Source organism: Hydractinia symbiolongicarpus, chromosome 15 (genome assembly GCF_029227915.1).
Source record: "Hydractinia symbiolongicarpus strain clone_291-10 chromosome 15, HSymV2.1, whole genome shotgun sequence".
Taxonomy (NCBI): Eukaryota; Metazoa; Cnidaria; class Hydrozoa; order Anthoathecata; family Hydractiniidae; genus Hydractinia; species Hydractinia symbiolongicarpus.
The window spans coordinates 11,204,737-11,224,216 of record NC_079889.1 but is presented as its reverse complement, the minus strand read 5'-3'; the positions used below and the strand labels follow the sequence as shown (position 1 = coordinate 11,224,216).

The window sequence follows — 19,480 nt, the reverse complement described above, 5'->3', positions numbered from 1 at the left end:
ATCCTTTACAAATGTCAATTTATAAACCATACTTTAATGTTAATAACGCTTAAAAGTCATATTATAAAAGCACAAACAGGGTTGCCAGATTTTACAGGAAAATAAATTTTAAACCTTCTTTACCAAAACAAACTTAAAAATACTAGATTTCCAACCATTCAGAAAATTTAAAACAAAATGCCCTGAAAAATCTTCAACAAATTTTGTCTTTATTTAAAAATCATTTGTTTACGCTTTTTCAGTTATATTCGCAAGACGTTAAAAAAATCTGACGGGACTCTAGACTATGACTTTAAGTCAACATCTTAACGCAGACAAAAACCTTGGTGTGTTAAAAATATTCGTTGAAAAACTTCTTGTCACTCTTAAAAGTTTGTCACTTAGTTGCAGTAAAGAGTTGAGACAACCTTGGTGAGTTCAATAACATAAAATCTGACTACAATGTTATAATTCGTTTATTTTGAGCCCTGGAAACCCTGTTAAAAGTCATACATTGAAATTTAAATCAAATTTTTCTTGATTAAACGACCGTTAACAATAGAGTATGGTGTGAAAACAACTGAAGCAAACAAGTTACAAGAATGAAAATAAGTTTGGGTTAAAAAAAAGTGTTTTAAGAACTGCTGGCATGGCATGACGTCATACATATTTATATCACAATGGAGAGCATGCTCTCCTCCACATGCAACAATTCTCAAAAAAGAGTAAAACGTTAAAATCTAAAACTTCAGAAGATGCGAAAAAAGTGCATCGTGAGATATACATCAAGAAAGAGTAGATAGTAATTTATGCTGACTGTCAGCAAAAAATAAAATTAATAAAGTAAGGTCAAATAAAAAGAACATTGACAAATAAAAAGAACATTGACAAATAAATTACAAGCGGAATACAAATAGATTTGAACCAAAAAAATATTTTATTGTATAAAAATAAACTAAAACCATGCATTCGATGAAAAATGGTTTCGCAACGTGCAACTAGAAGTTTGAAGCCTACCAAGGGAATATCTAATTTGTCAAGAAGTATTCGGTATTTTTAGTATTTAAACTTACAACAGATCCTTAACATTGGATTGTACGGTAGCTTAACTTTGCATCTTTTAATGGAAAATCTGATCACGTGCGAATTAGAAGTCAACAAGGGTTTTCAAAGTGTAGATGCAGCGTAAAGTTAACTTTAGTATATCTGGTAAAAGGACACGAAGCCTTAATCACAATGAGAAGTCTTACTATATCCTGAGGAAAACAAGAAGAAAAATAATGACCTATTCCCTCCTTTTTACCCTGAAATTAAAAATCAGCACAATAACGGAGTGCAGTTAGTCAGGTCTTTATATAGGCTTCTCTTCACCACAGGAGATATGTAACAGATAGATAAGGAAGGAATATGTTATTGTTAATACTATGGTCACACTACGTGTATGCATGGTCACACTGAAAATAATTTAATACAACTACATACAACTGCTATTAAATCGCAGTTTCAACAGATTTTCTTTTCTCAAGTTTAGACTCCACCTCCATGCTACTTTCGAAGTTATTATCAACAGGCGGTCTAAGATTTATTAAGTTCTCCATCCCTGGGTCCGTTAACACACTTTCAGAGAATGAGAGTTCGGGAGAAGTAGAAGTAGGGAGGAGATCAGACATGTCTGTATTTATGTCTAAAGCTCCTCCATCATCTTGATTATCTCCATCAATTTGTTCACTAGTGTCTTTCATATTAGTATCCTCATCTTCCTCGCTCACTTCGAATATGTGTTCAGATTGTTCGATACATGTTTGAATAAACAAGCCCATGTTCATGTTTTGACTCATGTTTTGTAAGGAATCAAAATTAGGACGAAGGAGTGTTGGATAGAGAACTGTTTGCAAGTTACGCACATCCATTTTATTCACCGTTTTGTATTCAGTGATGCTAAAGACGAAATAAAGAAAATAATCAGCACGTCGTAAATGTATGTCGTAAACGTATTATTAGCGAGGTTAAAATTTTGGTATTCTCTTAGTGTTATGAAAAAGGTATTAGGCGAGAAACAGAGAAACAAACTCTCTTCGATGACACAATAAAAATGACATACCGTTTTAGATGACACATAAACATTTTGAAAACTTCTAAATTCGCTGATGGTAAACTATTGACAAGCGAGCGTAACCGCTTCAAACGTTCTGCTGCATCCATAAGAACTAAAATAAGTAAACAAATCAAAACAGTTCAGTTACACTTGAATCCAACTAAGAAAATATTTAAAATATTTTAGCCGTAGAATAATAGAATAAAAACACAGCAGACACTCTCTTCCAAATCTCCCTTAATTCGAACCATTTTCCCTTAATTCGAACATTTTTTGACACACTCGTGACTTCCCATAATTCGAAAAACTCCATATTTTTTTCTGTCACGTTTGCCGATTTTTGTTGTTGTTGTTGTTGTTGTTATTTTTCTTCTAATTCGAATAGCTCAAAACAAAATTTAGCAAATATATCAGCATTAAACGTCAATTTGGATGTTCTGAACGCCTCAAACCGTGTTAAGCAAACTTTCTTTTTAAATCAATGTATACCAGTGCAGTAACATTAATTATTGACTTTTTGAATTTCCGCGCCCGAAGGCGTAGGAAATTCTTTAAAACCGTCGTTTTTTCTTTCGGAGCATTTTTTGAGAAAAAATCGACCCTGGGATTTCACGTTGGTCCGTCACAGATGTAAACTTCGTACCCAAGCTCCTTAACTACTGAGAAGTCTAGTATTGACGCTTCAGGCCAAAATTGGTATTTCTTTTCGACAAAATTTGGCACAGTTAACAAAAAAAGTATGCTGAACATAATGGTGACATAATAATTTTGATTTTTGTCACCTAAATGTCATTTTAGGCCAAAATTGGTCCAAAAATTAGAACTACTTTATTTTCAACAAAATTAGGAACAGTTAACAAATAAAGTATGCTGAACATGATGGTGACATCAAAATTTTGATTTCTTCTTACCTAAATGTCATTTCAGGCCAAAATTGGTCCAAAAATTAAAACTACTTTATTTTTAACAAAATTTGGCACAGTAAACAAATAAAGTATGGTGAACATGATGGTGACATCAAAATTTTGGTTTTTTGCCACCTTAAATGTCATTTTAGGCCAAAATTGGTCCAAAAATTAAAACTACTTCATTTTCAACAAAAATTGGCAAAGTTAACAAAAAAAGTATGCTGAACATAATGATGACATTAAAATTTTGATTTTTGTCACCTAAATGCCATTTTAGGCCAAAATTTATCCAAAAATTAAAACTGCTTTTTTTTCGACAAAAATTGACACAGTTAATAAAAAAATGATGGTCACATCAAAATTTTGATTTTTTGTCAACTAATGCCGTTTATGACCATAAACGTTTCAATCGCAAGACTTTCAACCATAAATGATAGGCTGTATTTTTTGTTAGCAATTTCTTTTAAAATGTGAGTTTATTATGACACGTTTCGTTTTGTTTGCGTTTGTTGTAAGATATAATGTCACTGATGGGCTTTATCTTCAGAGGTTCATGCACCAAACCCCTTCGAATGTTTGGCACAATAACACAACGAATTAGCAGGTTTTCATCAAATATTTTGGTAGCGCGCGGAAATTCTTAGAGCCCCCAGGGCTTCTTGTTATAATTCGAACGAATTCTGTGCTCCCAGGGTTCTTAATATAAAGTCTACAACATCATAAACAAATTGGTGGCCAACTGACTGGTGACCTTGTGATAAAGCGTTCTTCTTCAGTACAAGACGGTCGTGGATTTAATCCCCGGCCATGTCAAGTCAGAGACTATAAAAGTGTGAATCTATCCTTTCTGCTTAACGTTCAGCAAGAGAAAACAACTGATATCTTAGGCTGTTGTGTTTGCACACCTTCCGTCAGGACCCTTATTGATAGCAGTATCATTAGAGCAAATAAAAACAATAACAAAAATAATAACAAAAACAACAACTTAAACAAAAAAAACAACAAAAGAAGAAAAAAGGAAAGAACTATAATGACAACGACATGACAACGACGACGACAACGACGACGACAACGACATGACGACGACGACATGACAACGACGACAACAACGACATGACAACGACGACAACGCCGAGCCGTCGTTGTAGCTGTAACAGAAAAAACAAACTCACTCATAATGTCGTTAATTTTACATCCGAATTCATATGGTATCAGCGGATCAGGTAAAAGTTTAAAGAAATTTTTAAGTGCTCCTGTAATGGCGTGAACAGAAACACCAAGTTCTTGTAAACTGATGTTATTATCTAGAAGAAAAGTTGATTGATTAGATGCTACGAAATAAATAAAAATACTAGCCTGATTTCCAAAATGCTAGGCTTGTGCGTAACCATATTTTTGTTATATGAAACAAAAATCGTTAGCAAGGCAAGGCAAAGTTTGATAAACATAACATAAACGTGTAAACACTACTTCAAAGGCGGTGATAAAGGTGGTGATACACGATTCAATTCGTCCCCTTAGATTTATCGAGTATGTCTTCTGCTCACTTTAACACTACATACTTGGACTTTGCAACGAAATATTTTAAAACAAGACACTATAATGAGAGCATCATCGCCTGCTTCTAATTCTTTCGCATGCCTTTTCTTCTCATTCCTGTCATTTTGTGGCCTTGACATTCTGCTTCAAAAGTTTCATTCCTTAATTTTTTTTAAGCAAACTCTACTGCACCAAATTCGATTTACAATACCAAGCATTTTGATTGGTTGTACCAACAAAATCAAGTTTTTTGATTGGTTCTACCAATATACTTACTAGCTTCAAATTTTTCCATTATGACATCTATATCTGGTTTCTTCCCACTTAATCTGTATATACCTTCACTTTGCATACCTGAATGAAGCAGATGTAAGATGAGCATGCTAGCAGTCAAAACAACCAAGGCTGCTACTGTTTTTGTCAACAGTGAAAAATATATCATGTAAACTTAATATGATTATTTCTGATTGTTTCATGGCTTAAAAAGTCAAGAAAAAAAACATTTTAAGAGCTAGATGGTTCGAAAATACAAATTGTTTTACGGGGTTGCTTGTATGAAGCCAGATTGGCTCAGCCACTTTTTGGGCTGGTTTCTACTTTGTTTATATGCAAAACACTTATCTCGGTTAGGTCAGCTGGCTCTGAACAATGGAAATAATAAATAATGTAGAGAAAAATTCTTTTTTATAACAAAAAATTAATAAGATAAGCATAAAAGACCATCTAACCTACAATCGTGGACAAAAATATTGAGTATCCAAATATAGACAAAAGAGTCAAATAGTCAATACTCTGCAGCCGGTAGGCTGCAAAGTTGCTACTTTTGCACACAAGCAGGCCAGGCAGAGAGCGTTGAAAAGTTGCTAGTCACATTGTTTAGCACGCCCGCACACCGAAATAATTCACGTCGGGGACCATGAAGGCCCCCAAATTCGTATTTACCAAATAACCTAAGATCCAAAGTCCTAAATACACACTGAACATTGACAAGTGAACTTTAACAAGTTCATAGTGTGCGAATCTAATATAGAATGAGCCTACGCAATTACTTGTGGTGGCGAGCTTCGAAGTTCGTTGTCTTGTCCCAACATATTGTGACCACGATTGTAGGCAGGTTGGCTTGGGTAAAATGTGTCTACATGGGAAAAATTTATCTCGCCTTGCTGGAATCTCAGCCAATTTAAATGAGATCTCCGAAAGACAAGCTTCTTTCATAAACAACCCGTAAAAAGTATAAAGTTCCAAAATTCAAATTTATTTTTAAATCAAAAAATTTCAGGTGCCAAAATATTACGAAAATTGGGGCAAAAAGTATAAGGTGAGAAGATCATTACTTGACAAATTTGTTAAAATAAATTTTCAAAATTCATTTCTAATTTTCCCTTATACCGCGAAATAGGATGAAACTAAATTCACTTTATTGAAATATATAGGATTAGAATAAACCAACCAATCAAGATATCTTTAAACTACACTTATATTTCAACTTGTGGACCAGGTCCTATTCAGAGTGCCACAATAATTTTTGTACTGAAAAATTTAAAGTGCATCCATGCCCAAGTTAAAATGCATAATCACGTGTTTATTGACAAAAGCAAAAATTGCAACATCTTATTCACATAATATACATTGAATAATAACTACGATCAAGTTGAAACTGCAAGCTGATTGCGTTCGAAGACTGAGGTTTTATTTAAACTTTGATGTAAATGTGACTTTAGTGAAAGAAAATACTTAAAAACAAAAACACAGAATAAAGGCCCTTTCACATAATAGCAATATATTTCCAGTAATGTTTTTCAATTTAAACAATTATCTGCTATATTGCTGTAGTGTGAAATGGTCTTAAGTATATTACCGTTTGCTTCTACATGCGCAATAACACTTTTCACAAAGAGTGGACATGCACTATTAACTGGACAAATATCTTTCAACGGTCGACCAAAATAATTACTGGATTTAAATTTCTGGTTTTTAAGTTTCTTCTGTTGCCAGTCATTGACTTTATTTGAAATGTCTGAATCACGTTTACGAGTTTTGTTTGGACGAGAACCCTTGGGAAATCTCAGAGATGGTTTCTTTTTTTGTGGTTTTCTTTTTTCCTAATTACAAAAAAAAAAAATAAATAAAAATAAATGGGTGGATGAATGAATGAAGGAACAAAGATTAGCACAAATGCATTCTTTTACTTCACTGTAGTTAATTTGCACAACATTTTTGCTCTATGAATAAAACAGTGGGCGAAATACACAACACTTGTTTACAGATGATTTCTCATACAGACTTTCTAATTTTTGAATTTTAGACAGCGCTCACATGAACGTTTCACTCGCTACAAGTGAGGTGAAATATTAATCCAAAATGCTGTTAGTAAGATTTCACTTCACTACCCAGCAAAAGAGAACACCCATGAAATGCTAACTTAAATTTTTCTACAAAAACCTATAAAGACGAAAGAGCGATGGTATAAGAAATTGTCACATTGAAGAAACAACAACTATGCTAAAAAACTCACCCCTGAACCTCCTATTGACAAATACAGATCATCTCTTGTTTCCTAAAAATTGAATTAATAAATAATGTGGAGACCAAATAAAACCACACCAAAACAGAGAACAAAAAGCTATACTGACAAACTAACATTACCTTGGTTGGTTTTTCAATTTTGTTATTTTTATTTTTTCTGAGATCTAAAGTATGATATTTTTCTTGTTCAGCTGGTGTTGACACCGTTAAATTGATTTCCGGTACGTTTTTCATAAACGATGGCAATTTCAGCTTTTTCTTGCTGTCTAATGATGCGAACTTTGGTGTGTGTTCTGAGATGAAAGTTTAAAGTCATAAAGTAAAGTTTAACTATACCCCCTAAGAACACACGGCTAATGTGTAGTAGTAAATGAAGCATGGCATTCATCACTATAAATTTTACCATAACACACTGTTTGAAAAGTAAGCTGATGATAAAGCAGAGACAAAAAAAAGTTAAATGTCTTACTTGGACTGTCAATAACAGGTAAAGTATTTGACCGATCTTTTCCACTTGCATCGGCTTCATTTACTACAACTGTTGGAGTGCTGGTCGAAGTTAGGTTTTGTTTCAGACGTTTACTCCTACGTTTCTTTCGTGGTGATTCCACAACTACTTCTGACTGATCAAGATCCACGTCCGAGTTGATTGGAGATGGGTTGGGTGACACTTTATTCATTAATTTCTTTATGAAACTCTGATTTCGCACCTCAAGTGAACTTGTGCTGTTGTTGCTTTCGGAACGTCCTTTTCGTGACTTTTTGTCTTTATATTGATCACCAAATTTTCGCGGTGATACACTTTTGCTACGTGGGGTGTCAACAATTAAAGTTTCACTTAATTTTTCACGCAGTTCTTTGATCTCATCATTTTCATCATCCTGTCACAAACAAATTAAATTATTTAAACACCTAACCCAACCTTCTAACTTGACCCATCGAACCTAAAAATATACAGCCTCTCTGGTCTGGACATTACTAAAATATCCCCACACTAAAACTACTGAAAAAGTTGCCTTTATAATTTTTAGTTGTATACTTTATATATGTATATTTACGAAAAAACATTAAAAACAAAAAGTATCAGTAAATAATAAATTCCTCCATTAATGGCTCTAAAATCTCTCTCTTTATTTCAACAATATGTAAATACAATAATGTTGCTCATTCGATAATAACTGAACAGAAAGAAGTTTTGCCTTATATTATACCATAAAGCCTGATCTTTGCTGATTTAGGGGCCTGATGTATAACATTCTCTTTGTAGCTTATAATAAAATGCCTATAATCAGTACAGTAAGGAGTACAATGTTGCCAACTACAACTTTACAATAAATCCTAACACTTACATCTTTTTTTGCAAGAGGAGCTACAGGTTTTTCTTCAGTCTTTTCTGGATACTGCCACATCATTTGCAAACTTGAACTACTTCCTGGAGAGTTAAGTGGAACTTTTGACTGACTGGATGACTTCAAATCACGCAGTTCTAACTGTGAACCAGCTGACTCTTTGCTTTTGGAAGACACACTACTTAAACTATCAGCTTCATATCCTTGATCTTTATTCGAGTTAATCTGAGATTTAATCTGTTCTATGGAAGCATAATCTGGTTCATACCAACCCTTCTTTGAACTTTCAGCAGGCAAAGTTGCAAACTTCTCAAAATCATGTAAAATCGGTTTATGTCCTTTCGGTAAGAATGGAACTGTGGCATAAGGCCTATCAGATATTCTTGGCGAATCCAAATTTGATGACACGCTTACTCTAGTTGGCTCTCCACCCTGGGCAGCATCATATGCGAGATTCTCTTGCCAAACAAGATCATCATCGTCTTCCTCGAATGAAAATCGCTTCTCCACTTTTTTAATGTACGTAAACTTTTTATTTACTTTTGCGTATAATCCTGACTCATCATGATCAACATTTATCACCCCATCATCATCGTGACTATCAACAGTTGAAGCTCGAGAGCGATCATCAAGCAATACATGATTGCGATCTGGAGATGAAGGTGACGAATCACTTTCAATATGATTCATTATAAAGGAATGACGAAGAGCAACTTCAACATAAGGGCTATCTGGTACTCCAGTATCTGATATAGATGCGTACATTCCATTTTCTATGTCGCCATTGGTTACTGGATCAACTTCACCAAACCTAGTAGGAACTTTTGGTAAAGGTTCTTGCCGACGCCGTTTTATGCCTTTTAAAATGAGCTCTGTATCTCTGCGCTTGTCATAAACATTGTTGAAAAAGGTTAAAAACTTTCCAGCTAAAAAAAAGATATGACGTACATCAATTATCAAATAGAAGAAAAGTTTTACAGGTTTTAGGGTTTAAGTGCTCACAACAGTGTAATATAAACATTTTGTGCTGAGTTCAGCATTTTTGTGTTGAATTTTACGAGGAAATATATATGCTAGCCAGTGAATTGCCATTGTAGAGATCATGAACATAGAGTTGGTTACCATATATTCTGGTCTGAAAAATACAATATTGGGACCAACCACTTAAATAAATGAATAACACACCTTGATTTTGTGGAGTTTGCTGCAGTTTGGCACTAAGTTTACTTGCAACATTTGATCCTTCTGTTAACAAAAGCATAGCATTCTCTTCATGAAATATGATGCTTGCACCTGAAGCGCTGCCAGTCACGGCTAATACTTGCATAGGAACTTCTTGATAAAGTGTCGAAGCATAAGCCCTATTAGAAAATTTACAAAAAGTTTTGTTTAACACATTAGTTAGTTGCCCAAGACTATTAAAATCACTCTCAAAAACATATTGGTCGCTCATTTTCAACAAGTATTTACTTGTTGAAAATCAGTTTTACAGGGGTATTATTAGGAATGACCTGGTTCACAAAGAAAGAAATTTAAATAACTAAGAAAGAAACTTGATAACAATAAGAGCAATAACAAAAAAGATCATTATCGGTGCTGAGTATTGATTATTATAAACTATGGCAAACAATTAAATTACTATAACAAAAAACTGACAAGTACACAGGGCACGGATTAGCTGGTTGCAATTCGCAATTCGCGAATAGAAATGTATTATGCTTGATTATTTCATGCTGATAGTGGAAATAATACTTCTTTTTCGTTATGGTATTTTAGTTATACAAATTTAAACAAAGTTTAAAATGAAACCATTTGAGAAAGTTTTGTAACATTAATTTCTTCTAAAAAGATGTTTGCATTATATAAAATTATTAGTAAAACCTTATTTATCAAGCACAGCTCAGTATACGTGGTCTGCAGTGTTCCCATAGCACATCTAGAAGGTTTATTACAGAGCGGAAATTTTAGTTAATCAACCTTACATTCCTAATTCAAACCCTAGTATATATTCTATTTCTAGTTTCCGTGAGTAGTCGCCACGATCAATAAAGTTGGTCTACATGTGCGTTTTTATAAATATATGATCTACTAGTGCATCAACATTTACACACGACAACAAATCATTACCTTAATGTTTCCAACGATGCCAACCTGGTAGCCGAATAAACCAAAATACATCCATGAAACATTTTATCCTTTAAACTGTAAGCACCTAGATTTAAAAAGAAAATTAATTTGAATTTCTTGTAGATTTAAAAAGAAAATCAATTTAAATTTCTTGTAGATTTAAAAAGAAAATCAATTTGAATTTCTTGTAGAGTTAAAAAGAAAATCAATTTAATTTTTTTGCAGAGTTAAAAAGAAAGTTAGTTAAAATATCCAGCACATACACTGCTAAAACAAACAAAAACATTTCATGCATGTGCACATAATTTATTGGCATAACACTGAGACAGAAACAGATTCACATATGTTGATTTTGAATATAAAAAAATGGCCTGGTAAGCACTGTACTTAAATTTTCTGTCAAACATACAGAAGATATCACATGGAAACAATTTTAGTCTTGCTTTAAGTGTGCTACAATCTGATAACACCACAGTGTACACAAATCTTCCTGACAGAATATCAGGTTGGTAACTAACTTACTCAACTCTAAAATAGCACACCTTTATATTATTCTGTAACTGTTTTGTAAGCGCTATTACACCCCCTTCGAAAGGATTGTCAAAATAATAAGAATTTTTTAGACACCACTTTGCTCTACGAAGTCTGCCTAATATATAAATTGAACGCAATCTAACTTAACAATAGATATGCCAGTCCTGTCCATGCAATTTAAAGCACATAAAAGTAGCAAACCTGATTTTTTTAAAATAAAATGATTTTCACTTACGATGATATGATCCAAGGGTAACTGAAATTGTTTTTCTAGCGCCACCCAACACCGCCTCAAGCATGATTGTATCTTGTTTCTCAGGGTTCGAATAACACGTGTTATGCTGAAGCATCGTTCCAAGAATCAGTTCAACGGGATATTCATCACCGCACATAGCACACAACAAAATCCTGAAAAATATCATGAAAATACAAAATTGGAAAAAAATGTAAATAACTTGATTCATTACTTAAAAGCACAAATGTTTTAAAACATATATAATGAGTTTAACAACATTTCATTTTTTTATTAAAACACTATTCTTTGTTCTGTACGAAAGGTTTTGCAGTCTTTTTTACTTTACCTTAACAAGATCAAAATAGACAGTCAAAGAAAGTTAGCCACTAATTTTGGAAATAAAAATTCCAAGTATTTCAAAGTGTTTTTAAGAGGAAATTGTATGGAAAGATAAGTACTAAATATTCTTCTTAAAACATTAAGCAAAGTAGGATCTAATAACTCTTGGGCTTACAATTCAACAGGTTTTATTCTGCATTACCAATTTACACAAAAAAATATTTGCAAAAAGGTTTTCTTTAAAGTATCACACAACAAATACTGAAATTAAAATCATTATCAAACCAACCTGACATCAGCAACTGCTTCACAACCTCCCGTGGGGGTGGAAGCAGGTCTTGCTCTTCGATTAATCACATCCACTATCCCACGTATGGCATCATGAACTTGCGAATCGTGTATACGATCATCCATAAGTGAAACAGTGTAAGGGTAATCAACAAAGCTACACTCCATGCTAAAATGAACACAGCAAAAATTGAAATACCTAAGAATACCTTTGTAAGAAACAACACGAGGTGATGAGGGCACAGTCTTTCTATTGGAATTGTCAATACAGATACAGATATGTTAACAAAGCAAGAAGCAAATAACATACTATGTCGGTAATATTTTGTTAAAGCAGAAAATTAAAATTAAAAGACGTGGCATCAAAATTTTAGCAATAAAAACAATGGTTTACGTGTTAGCAAGGTTTTGTCCCCTGTTTCGAAGCATCTGAATCTCGTCATCACGGCCAGTTTCATTCGCCAGTAAAACAATAAGAGGTAACGACATGTGATTGATGCTTTCATATTCCTGAATCTTTTTTAAACAAGTGTCAACAAACTCAAACGAATCAGCTTTTGAATATATAGCCAGGTATCCTAATAAACATCAATATCATAATAATGACTGAAAATAATTGGCTTCCTTTGGAACACAAGTCGTTGAGGCATCAGAAAGACAGATATTAAGTGGCCTTTGTTAGAGTGTGTACTCATAAGCACTCGGGAATATCAAATAAGCTTTTAACTCCTAATCAAAACAATAAATTAAGTAAGCCAAAAAACATACTCAAGTACAGTGTTAATCGAATATGCGGCACCCTTTTCTAGCTCGATCATAATGATCAAGCTGGAGGATCAAGATAACATACTTCGAAAAAACTCATTTACCATAAATTAAGAAAACGAATGTGTGATGGAGCAAATGTATGTCAGGACACATTTTAAATTTCTATAAACTTTGTACAAATGATGGATAGATATTTTATGTTAATTTATTTACCTTTATAATATCTATGTATTGATAAGTCTTAAGGTCTTAAGTTACTGATAACAAAAATGTCAAAATTTGCTATTACTTAAAGACGACATCATAATTTATGCAATTAAATTTGAAATTCTTTGAATGTGAATATCTTAAGAACCAAAAGAGCTTTTTAAAAAATTTAAGCTTTGTAAACCAACTTTTTAAGCTCTGTAATATAAGTCCAACATCATCCTATACCTTGGGTTTCCTTTAAGCTTTATAGAACAAATTTGGTCATTTTCAAACAAAATCCGATGATTTTAAAGCTTTATATGGCTACGTTATTAAATCCACACCATTTTTTTCATCATTTTAGAACGAAATATCGCTATTTTTAAGCTTTGTAGAATCAATTATTTGTCATTTTAGAAACATTTTAACAAGATACCACAATATTTAAGTTTTTCATAATTTAATTTGATGAACAGATAAAAATAAATCTAAGTAATTTTTATTCTGACAATTTTTGTCCCAAATATGATGGTTTTAACAAATTGAATTGGAAATAAAAACTATTTTTATTTTCAAACTAAACCATAAGTTGATTTAAGATTTTAGCTCTTATGAAACGAATTTAAGACAAATTGAGCTGATTTAATGTCAAATTATACCTTAATAAATTAGTCTTGTGATAAATTACGAAAAAGAATTTTAATAATTCAGGAGAAAGTTCATTCTGAGCCGAATTTGTAGTTCCTTACCTTGTGGCTTAAAATCCGCAATAACTTGTGCCAAGTCCTCTTCTGAGTTATTGTAAACTTTGATATTCAATTCATAGATTTGGCCATCAACAATAACTTCAATACTATCATATGATGAGCTCTCAATCTAAAAAAACAACATTTACTTAAAGCTAGCAAGGTATGAATTCAATAGATTTACAAAATTAATTTTTTACAACTGTTCATAAAAAATAACATATGCACGCAGTACAGTTAAGTTTCAAATCTTTAAATTTCGAACAAGGAAAATTAACGTGGAAGGTTTAGGACTTTGAACAATTTTGTTAGTTGGTGTTTCTTTTACCTACAATCATCTTCTTGATCTTTGCAACATATAAGAAACGGTACAACATCTGTTTCAGTACAAACCTTGATTTTCTCTTCTAACTCCTCACCGAGACCATCTTTACCAAGGACAAGCAAATTAATCAACTCATCTTCACTGTCACGGAATATTTCATTCTCATAAGGATTGTGAGCAGTTCTATAAAATAATACGTTACGCGAGTCCAGGAAATGTGAAAAAGACTCGTGTAAAAATAAGTTAAACAAACCTATTTTTTTGGTATTATTTCACTTATGCTTAAAATAATGACATAAGTAACATCCGAACAAAGTTTATTAGAAACAAAAACAATACTTACTACCTTACTTCACTTACGCGATTTAATTTTTTTTTTAATTTTGATTTTCTATTCCTCTCTAAAGCACAATCCTCATTTTTTCATGTTGAATGTGTTTCTAATCTATTTATTTCTTTGCAATCACATTGAGCATATTGAAATGATTTGCTTCTGGTAATAGAACAGTACAACAGGTTCCATTTTTAGGTGTTATTGACATGATTTCACAATTTAGTGTCCAGGACTAAATTCATAAATGCTGTTAAACATAGTAAAAAATGATAAAATTAAACTTGGATGATATTCAACTTTTTTCTTTTTTATCTTTTATTATACTAGAGAACAGGTAGTCACATAAATAAACAATTAATAAGACACATGAAGCTTTGTCATCCTCATTAATGCCACTCATTTTATTATACACACTGTGATTGCTAAGATAAAAATGGATTCACAAAATTATAAGGATATGAGAAAAAAATGGTCCGTACATCGTTGTTTCAGAATTATTTTTATACGAAGAAAACTTTGCATATATTAAAGACCTAAAAATAGATTTAGATCAAATAATTATTAGTGGCATGTGTTGCTTTCTTGTTATTAATTTATTTAATTTTCTATTTTTACTTCGTTAGAATAACTATTGTGACCTAATATTTTTAACAACGCAATTTTCTACATTACATAAGAAAGATTAAAGTTAATGACAAGGGGTGTAAATCCTTCTTACACCAAGACTGTTTTAAAAATATCTTGGCAATTACATCAGTAAATGCTGAGTTACAATGAATTACAAGGGCTATGTATATATTCAATTGTTGGTTGGGTGTTATTTTCCTATTGATAGGCCTGGGAACCTAACTTGCAAAGTTACGTATACTGATATATCAAACAAATGGGGATTATTTTTTGAATAATGGTTTCTTGTGGAAAAATGTTTTTTTTTTTACAATCCCATCCTGAACGACAAAAATTATTTGTTCTACATTCAATTCTTAAGTTTGTTTTTTAAGGAGAGTGTTCCAATTCCAACATCATTTTGTACTGGATAATAAATTGTATAATGTTTAATAAACAATTAAAATTATTTTATACAAACTGTCTTCTATTTATATTAAATTTTAGACAGACTGTTTCGTCAGTGAAAATATAATCAACTCGAAAACCTATTCTGAATGCAGAGAACTCCTTCTAAGTCTGTACATTGCATAGTCTGTTTATTTTAATTCTTTGTTTATATAATTTCTTAAATTTTCAAAGAAACATAAGCTGTTTCAGTAAAGATATTTAACAGTTTCTTTATTTTCTGGTAATCAAAAAATCTCTGTTGTTGTTAGTGTTTTAAAAACAAACTTTGTTTAATAGCTTTCAGACTATGCTATGATTTATCCTTATAAGGATATTACTCTACCATATATGGAAAACATGGACGTTATAAAACAAACATGGAGGTTTCGCACATTTTCAATCAAAACACATGTGTACGTTCTGAATGAATGCTTATTTTGAATTTTGATTAAAAACTAATCATAAGTGGAAAAAAATATTTGTAAAATAATATAAAAAAAAATATTTAGAAGCAGAAAAAATGAGCCCATGTGTTTTTAATAAAATTTCTGAAAAAAAATTCTGTTGATAGATTTTAAAAAAGGTATTATAGGCTTTTATTTACTTAAGTTCTATATTATATATTTTATATTTATAGACCTCAAAACATATGTCACAAAAAATAATGCAAAAAGAACTTTTTTATTTTGTTTACAAAACGTTTTTTAATCAAATGTTATAATTAAATGTGAAAACGAAATTAAAGAAAAATATTTAAAAAAAAAATTCTACAGTTTGTAGCAATAAAATTGCATTAAACCAGGGGGAGTCACTTAAATTAAAATGCTAACAAGTTTTACATTTCGCTCATATAGTATTAGTTCAATCTACCTTAGAAATTAATAATCCATACAGGACAGATTTTTTTTCAGGGTCAATGATTTTATGAACAGTTACATTTTTAATTTAGAAAATACAAAAATATATACTGATTAAAACAATTTAAACAACCTGCAAATTTTGCAAAGAAAAAGTTTCTCACAATGATTGAGGCCAAGAAGGTATTATACATAATGACAATTTTTTGATTCTTATCCATAATTGTTATAAAAACACTTGTTCCTTTTTATCGTTTCTGTGGGATAAACAAGTTTGTGAATGCCATTCAAAGCACAAAAATCAAATTAAAAGCAGTAAAAAAGGTTAGTAAATTGTGCTATTGTCCAGCTTATTCTCGTGAATTTTTGGGAAGGAAAACCAAAAGCTGGTACATTTGATTTTCAATTATCCATACAAAATTCATATGCATAAAAAAACACCTTGCACATTTAGGTTAAGATACAACAGCATGTAAAACTGAAATTAACATTCACAGTCAATAAGGCATGCGGAAAAATCAAGATGGTAAGTCTCAATAGCAAGCTATGAGCAAAAAACATAAAGAAGAACTTACGTTCTTGCAGTCATTTCCACAACTTGCTGCATCAACCTATCCATACATTTCTCTGGACCACTTAAGCAGCGATTTGGACTTTGCATTAATGCCATATGATTAAACAACAAAATATCTCTAGCGTTACCAACATTTTCGAGGCGTTTGTATCTAATGTCATCTTGTAAGTAACTGTATATATTTTTCATTTCTTCAGGTGATGGTCTGGAATCTTTGCTCAGTTTTGAAAATCTACTGGCAGATTCAAAAAGCAACTCTTGAAAATCAAGTTTAGCTCTTAGTGTAATGTCTCGAAGATATGTTTCAAATAGCATTTTGCGTGTGTTTTCATCCAAATATTTATAACTTTCTTCATGGGAAATCAACTGTGATGCATCTAACCAATTTGTACCTGGTTGAATTTTAAGCGTCAATTCTAAAAGTTTTCTGAATTCATTTTTCATGTGTGCTTTAAGTGCAGATTCTTTAAGCTTTTTGATGTGACGATCAAAACATGCTCTTGACCGTTCAACCTGAAGTACATCAAATGGGATTCTGTTGTTTGTTGTTGTGAATAATCGCTCAGGAGAGTTCCATTTCTCTCCGTTAGGAAGTACATGAAACCATTTATCAAAAAGAATATGGTTCTTAATTGCTTGCTGACAATTTTCCCAATTCCATTCAATAGATTGTAATGATGGTAAAAGTTCATCTAATGCATCAGGCAACTTGTTAAGGAATTCATTCAACTTTTTATCTTCGTAATGCCTTCTAATCTTTTTTGCTTGTTCATTAAATTTTTGTCTGGCTTTTGGCATACCACATGAAGAGATGTATTGTGTAAAAGCTTCTTCCTCGCTGTAGGATTTTTTGAAATCTCCCCAACTCATTAAGAGTGCTGAGTCAGTGGCTGTACTTTTGACAAGAGAAAGGTATTTTTCATCTAGCTTTGTCAAGAACTCTTTTCTCACAAGTAACCCTTCATTAAAATTAACAAATTTTGCACGGTATCGGCTTTTAGTATCCACCAAGTGAACAAGTGCTTGAAAACCTAAGTCTATATTAACATGACATTCTGCTGACGATTCAACCAATGGAGCTGATAGTTTCTTTTGTACAAAGTTGTGTGCCCTCTGCAGTATTTCTTCACTGCTTTCATCACATTTTGTTGCAACAACAACAACTGGCTTTTTCGTCTTGCTTATACTTGATAATAATCGAGACAGTAACTCCTCTTGTATTTCCGTATTATTCACTCTTTCTGCTAAAGTTTTGCTGACATCATATATGCATATAAAAGCATCGATTTGTATCTTTCCATCCCTATCCATTTGTACCTTTTCGTAATCTGATTCAAGGGCAACCTGATCTCTGCTTATATACATAATTTTACCTGGAGATTGTAACCTTGTAACAGTAGCACGCTTAACGTAAGGTATTAGTTGACCACTCTTAGATAATGGTGCATAGCTAGCATCGTCAATAAACTCAGTCTGTTCGATAACCCTAAATGTCATTGTGGTATTTTCGTCTAAAGTTTTTTCTACTGAGCCCCAGTAAATAAAATGGTCATTATTCAAGACACTTCCAACAAAATCAGAAGTGCTGAAAAAAGATGCATGACCTTGATAGTACTCATCTTCTTTTGGTCTCACAAAGCGATTACAAAAACATGATTTTCCCACTGCATATAAACACTTTTCTTTTATATCATACCCTGATAATCCAACAACGCATACATTAATGACTTTTCCAAGCTTCTTGTTAGCCATTGTAGCTCTGCTTCTATAATAACGGTCAAAGATACAGCAAAGCGCGACTTAGCTACGAATTTTGAATTAAAAAACACTTAGCTAATACCATAAAACATGCTTCTAAAGTCATATTTTTGTAACACAAAAAAATAAGGAAGGTTTTGCTATTGAATCTAAATTATCAGAGCATTTTTTTCTTTATCACCGAGTAATCATAATTTCCCATGTCTCGTAGAAAAAAATTCTATCACCTTCCTACAGTTTCTCGCCAGACCGACTACAATATTTTCAAAATGGCGGCTGGGCGAGTTTACTATTTAGTCACGTGACCAAAACATTCTAAACAAAAAATCGAGTTAAAAAACAAGCCAAAACCTCCCACGGTTCCAAATGCACACTTAATATAATCGTTCTCGTTAGCCATATAACTATTCTTAGTGTTATCGATGCAATGACAAGACAAATCTGCAACGAAAATCAAACGTTTTAATCTTAATACATCCACACGGTGGCTGAGAGTTGAAGCAAATGGTTCACGCATCAAACATGATTCTCAAGCATGATCACACTGTGTTTGTTTTAGGAGTTTTTTCATAACATAGATAAATGCAACTTACTTATGACAAACTTTATGGAAAGAAGCCTTCATTGACATTATTTAGCTATAAAATGTCATTCATTTTACATTTAATTGGTAATCCAATGACTTTTATCGTTCAAACAGACTTGACACCAACAGAATTGGAATTCATAAAATTAATTTGATGATAAGAATTTAGTAACTTTGTTTACTACTGTGAAACAAAGTTTCTTGCTGTGTCCTGGTTAACAACGATTAAAACATATCCCCAAAATAACATATTTTTACGATGAAACAACCCCGAACTTATACCTTCCTATGCGCTTGTAATGCGTCTCTTCTAAAAGAAAACTGGAAACAAAGCGTTCGTCTTACAGTTTTGGTTTTTTCTTTCCTTA

At 32.2% G+C, this 19,480-nt stretch overlaps 1 protein-coding gene across 1 annotated transcript; it reads right to left on the bottom strand.

The window, feature by feature from the left end:
- Positions 1–444: 444 nt before the first annotated feature.
- Positions 445–18,740, bottom strand: LOC130628802 (rho GTPase-activating protein 5-like). Its single transcript, XM_057441810.1, has 17 exons — positions 16,770–18,740; positions 14,016–14,130; positions 13,626–13,752; positions 12,314–12,497; positions 11,921–12,088; positions 11,293–11,465; positions 10,524–10,608; positions 9,582–9,757; positions 8,397–9,322; positions 7,517–7,928; positions 7,168–7,340; positions 7,037–7,078; positions 6,380–6,623; positions 4,798–4,875; positions 4,155–4,286; positions 2,081–2,186; positions 445–1,917 (listed from the first exon to the last, which is right to left on the bottom strand). Exons 1-17 carry the CDS (start codon positions 18,518–18,520, stop codon positions 1,470–1,472), a joined length of 5,340 nt encoding a protein of 1,779 aa, XP_057297793.1. The 5' UTR covers positions 18,521–18,740; the 3' UTR covers positions 445–1,469.
- Positions 18,741–19,480: the final 740 nt, after the last annotated feature.